Consider the following 5,137-nt stretch of genomic DNA (forward strand, 5'->3'; position numbering starts at 1 on the left):
GTAATGATGATGAATAATGATGATGAAGATGAGAGTAATGAGAATGTTAGTGATGATGATGATAATGATAATGGTGATAATAATAATAATAGTTTTGAGAATAATAGTGACAACAATATATATATATATATATATATATATATATATATATATATATATATATATATATATATATATATATATATATATATATATATATATATGCGTGTGTGTGTGTGTGTGTGCGTGTGTGTGTGTATGTGTGTGCATGTGCGCGCGTGCGTGTGTTCGTGTATGTGTGTGTATATGGTAACGATAATGATAATAAATCGGATTATAAAATGATCACAAGAATGATGATAATCCACACCCATCATTTCCCTTTTTATCCTCATCATCTCCCTCTCTCCTCCTTCTACTCTTATCTTCCCCGAATTTATCTCCCGACTCATAAAAAAACAAAAAAACTCCCACCCACATACGGGAGACGAGTATGCGTCCCAGGCTGACTCCCATGCGCGGGTTGGCAGGCTGCATGAGGTCTATCCATGAGGCTGGGGGAGAGTAGTCACGTGTCATGAGATCGTGCGCTGTGAGCCATGCAGAACGGAGTCTTGCACAGCCATGAATTCCAGGGACGTGAGGACAGCGCGATGGCCGTGGGCGTGGGTGGGTCTTGACGCCAGGGAGACTTATACGGGTGTCTGGTTCTCCTCCCCCCTTCACCCCCCCCCCTGCCTCCCCGGTGGTTGGTCCTGCCTCTCCTTCCCTCATTTCCTTCCTTCCTTCCTTATTTTCCCCTCTTCCTGTCGTTGGTTGTTCGATTTCCTCATTTCGGTTTCTTTTGTCTTTCGTGTCTCGTCTTTACTATCTCTATTTTTTTCCTTTTTCATGTTTTTTTGTCTTTTTTTGGCTTCTTTTTTTGTTTCTCTCGTCTCCTCTTTCTCTCCACATTTGTGTCTCCATTTATATTCTCCTTTATTCTCTTGTTCTTCCCTCATGTCCCCTTTTCTTCCCTTTATCATGTCTTCCCATTTCCCTCTTCTTGTCTATCCTTCTCTCCTTCCTCACTTTCTCTCCTCCATTCTTCTCTCTTTCTTCCTTCTCCTATATTTTCGTTCTCCTTCTCTTTCTTCGCATGCCACTCTTCACTTCCCTTATCTCTCTGTTCTTCTCTTCTTCTCTGCTCTCCTGTATCCATCCTTCCTTATTTCTCTTCTCTCCTTCCCTGCTCCTCTCTCCATCTCCCTCTTTCGCTCTCTTCTAATCTATTCTTCCCATCTCTTCTCATGCCTTCTTTCGAATCCCTTGTTGTCCCTTCCCTCCTCTTCTTTTTACCCGTTATTTATCTTTCATACCCACTTTTTATCAATCTCTTCCACTTACCCTTTATCCTTCACTCTCTTCCTCTCTGTCTTCGTTACTCCGCCTACGCCGCCTACACATACACCCCCCCCTTTTCTCTCACATCTTTGTCCTCTCCCTTTCTCATACTCGCCCTCTCCTTTTCTCTCTCGCCCTATTCCTTTTTCACTCCCCCCACACTCACAAACACACCTACACACAGACACACACACATACACAAACGCACATACACACACGCATACACACACACACACATACACACACACACACACACACACACACACACACACCCAAAGACACACTCATCCCCCTCTTCACTCTCTCTCTCTCTCTTTCTCCCATCTCCATTCTCTCTCTCTTCCATCCCTCCCCCCCTCTCCCCCCCTCTTCACTCTCTCCCATCTCCACACTCTCTCTCTCTTCCACTCCTCCCCCTTCTCTCTCTCTCTCTCTCCCCCCTCTTTACTCTCTCTCTATCTCTCTCCCATCTCCACTCTCTCTCTCTTCCACCCCTCCCCCCTCTCTCTCTCGCTCTCTTCTCCACCCCCCACCTTAATCTCTCTCTCTCTCTCTCTCCCATCTCCACACTCTCTCTCTCTTCCACCCCTCCACCCTCTCTCTCGCTCTCTCCCCTCCCTCTTTACTCTCTCTCTCTCACTCTCTTCCCCCCCTCCTTACTCTCTCTCTCTCGCTCTCTTCCCCCCCTCCTCCCCCCCCTCCCCCCTCCCCCACCCCTCCCCCCCTCCCCCACCCCTCCCCACCCCCTCTTTCTCTCTCTACCACTCCAAGAAGAAAAATTGAGCGGGGCCAGTAAACACGAGCATACAAATAGTGGGAGTGACCGCCGGAGTCAGGCTAGACGGAACTGTAGGGTCATTTTTTTCTTTTATTTTTTTTTGGGGGGGGGAGGAGGAGGTGGAGGTGGAGGGAGAGGAGGCACAGAGACGAAAATTGGAAATGGGGACATATTGATGAAGTTGTTATGAATTGTTTTACTGCCTGTATGTGTGTGTGTGTGTGTGTGTGTGTGTGTGTGTGTATGTATGTATACATACATACATACATACATATATATATATATATATATATAAATATATAAATATATATATATATATACATACATACATACATATATATATATATATATATGTATGTATATGTATATATATGTATATAGATACATACACACAGTCACACACACACACATATACATGTGTGCGTATATATATATACATATATATATATATATATATATATATATATATATATATATATATATATATATATATGTGTGTGTGTGTGTGTGTGTGTGTGTGTGTTTGTGTGTGTGTGTATGTGTGTATACATACATACATACATACATACATACATATATATATATATATATATATATATATATATATATATATATATATATATATATATATGTGTGTGTGTGTGTGTGTGTGTGTGTGTGTGTGTGTGTGTGTGTGTGTGTCTGTGTGTGTGTGTGTGTGTGTGTGTGTGTGTGTGTGTGTGTGTGTATGTATACATACATACATACATACATATATATATATATATATATATATATATATATATATATATTTATCTATTTATTTATATGTGTGTGTGTGTGTGTGTGTATACAGTTACACACAAAAAGAGACACACACGCATATAAACGCACATCCAAGCAGTATATCTATCAAACCCAAACAGAGAGAGTGACGCCAGGCGCCCGCACAAAGAATGAAACGCCTGCACAACGGCACTCGACTCGTGTCCTTCAGCGCAGTACCTGAGCTTCCTCCCTCAGGCACGCACTCCTTCCCGCTGCGTTCTGGTGCCGAAGCCCGACTGATCGAACAAACGAAGTCCCGAACGCGCATTGAGAGAATCGAAACACTTCTAAAAAAACAAACTAAAAAAAATGGAGAAACGGAGAGAAAGGGAGGAGAAAAAATAGAAAGCGCAGACTTTAAAAAAGAAAGAGAAGAAGAAGAAAGAAAAAAAAGGCAAGAGCTGTTGTAAAAGAGGACTTAGAGAGTTTGTGAAAGGCCCCCGAAGCGGTGGCTCTTCGCACTCGTGGTCTCGAGCGCGCGGAAGAATACAAGAGAGGTGCCGTGAGTACGTTCGTGGCGCGCGCCCTTAGTTCGTGTTCGTGTTAATTCTATGCTTGTGTTGCTGAGTAACGCAGGAATGGGGTCAATACAAGAAGAAGTGGCGAAGAGTTTTATATTTCCGTTTTTTTCGTAAGGAAAAAATCCAACTAAGACCTGCAATTGATGAAGTTATCTCCCGAGAAAGTTAGAGGAAGAGGAAAAAAAATGAAGAAAAAATGGAGGTTAATTTTCGACGGTGACAGAATCCGCAAGATAAAGAGAATGGATAACCCATACGTTACTTTTCTCGATCTCTTTCCCTCTCGAAGAATCTCCGACACAGACTTTTAAACGACTCTCGAACTTCGGACACATCTTTTTGCACCAAGAAACGAATGGGAGGAGAGGATGCCTTCATACGATTATTTTTTTTTCTTTTTTCTTTTTTTTGTAAGGAACTAATGATATTATTCTCGATCGTATCATATGGGAGTCTGCTGCGCTTTCATTCTTTGCACTTTGTTGATTTTTATCGTCATTCTACTTTTCTTGAATCGTCTTTTAGCTTAATAAAATCCTTATCCTTCTTATTTCATTTTTATCTTCGCCCTTTTCTATTTTCGCCAGGTTTCTCTCTCTCCTCCCCCCTCTCTCTCTCTCTCTCTCTCTCTCTCTCTCTCTCTATATATATATATATATATATATATATATATATATATATATATATATATATATATGTATCCTTCCTTCCTCCCCTTCTCTCTTTCTCTCTCTTTCTCTCTCTCTCTCTCTCTCTCTCTCTCTCTCTTTCTCTCTCTCTCTCTCTCCGAGACAAGGTCCTCTTGCACGTAATGTATAATACGAAGTCTTATGCATGCGAGCGTGTCGAAGAAAAGCAGGCAAGTGAGAAATCATGAGAATTAACACTTCTTTCTCCACTCCTCTTATTCTTCTTTTATTTAATCGCGCTGCTCCTCCCGGTTCTCGTTCTTGTCATTCCTGCGTTATCTTTCTTGCCTTCCTTTTCATGTTTTTCTTCTACTTTTAATTATTTTTTATTTTCTTTTGGAGTCCGTTGAACATTTCTTTTTGGTCTTTTTCTTCGTATTTCTTTGCATCGTCTTGTATTTTTTTAAATCCTATTCTTTTCATTTTTTTGTATTCCTTTCTGCCTTTTATTGAATCCTCTCTCTGAGTTCCTTACTATTTTCCTTATCTCTTTCTCTTTTCTCTCTCTGAGTTCCTTACTATTTCCCTCATCTCTTTCTCTTTTCTCTCTCTGTTCCTTTCCATTTTCTTTATTTCTTTCTCTTGTATTGTTTTGCATTCCCTTATATCCTTATCTTGTATTCCTTTGCATTTCTGTGCTAGTGTAGCAGTTAGCATGTTGGTCTAGCAATCTTGCAGACCTGCGTTTAATCCCGCGCTCTGCCAGTGGATGGCAACCCCGGCAGCCCTCGCACACAGGGGGAGATTCGGAAGCAAAATGAAACAGACAGTTTGTCACAGCAAAGGATATCCATTGTAACAAATAGAATTAAAATAAGATCTTAAATAATCTAAAAAAATATATTTTTCTTCTTTTCTTAATTTTTTTTTCTGTATTCTTTTGTATTTCCTTAAATCCTCTCTTTGTATTAAGTTGCAGTTCTATTCCTCCTTTCCTTCAATTCCCTTTCTGTATTCTTTTGAATTTCCTTAAATCCTTC

General features: G+C 40.7%; 1 protein-coding gene across 1 annotated transcript in view; it reads left to right on the forward strand.

Moving 5' to 3' along the window:
• The first annotated feature begins 578 nt into the window (after positions 1-578).
• The window catches only part of LOC138860787 (salivary glue protein Sgs-3-like), a 19,285-nt gene continuing 14,726 nt past the window's right edge, over positions 579-5,137 (forward strand). The window contains exon 1 of the mRNA XM_070119124.1: positions 579-648. Coding sequence (XP_069975225.1) covers positions 579-648 — 70 coding nt within the window. The remainder of the gene's footprint in view (positions 649-5,137) is intronic.

The sequence above is a fragment of the Penaeus vannamei genome, chromosome 43, assembly GCF_042767895.1.
Source record: "Penaeus vannamei isolate JL-2024 chromosome 43, ASM4276789v1, whole genome shotgun sequence".
Classification (NCBI taxonomy): domain Eukaryota; kingdom Metazoa; phylum Arthropoda; class Malacostraca; order Decapoda; family Penaeidae; genus Penaeus; species Penaeus vannamei.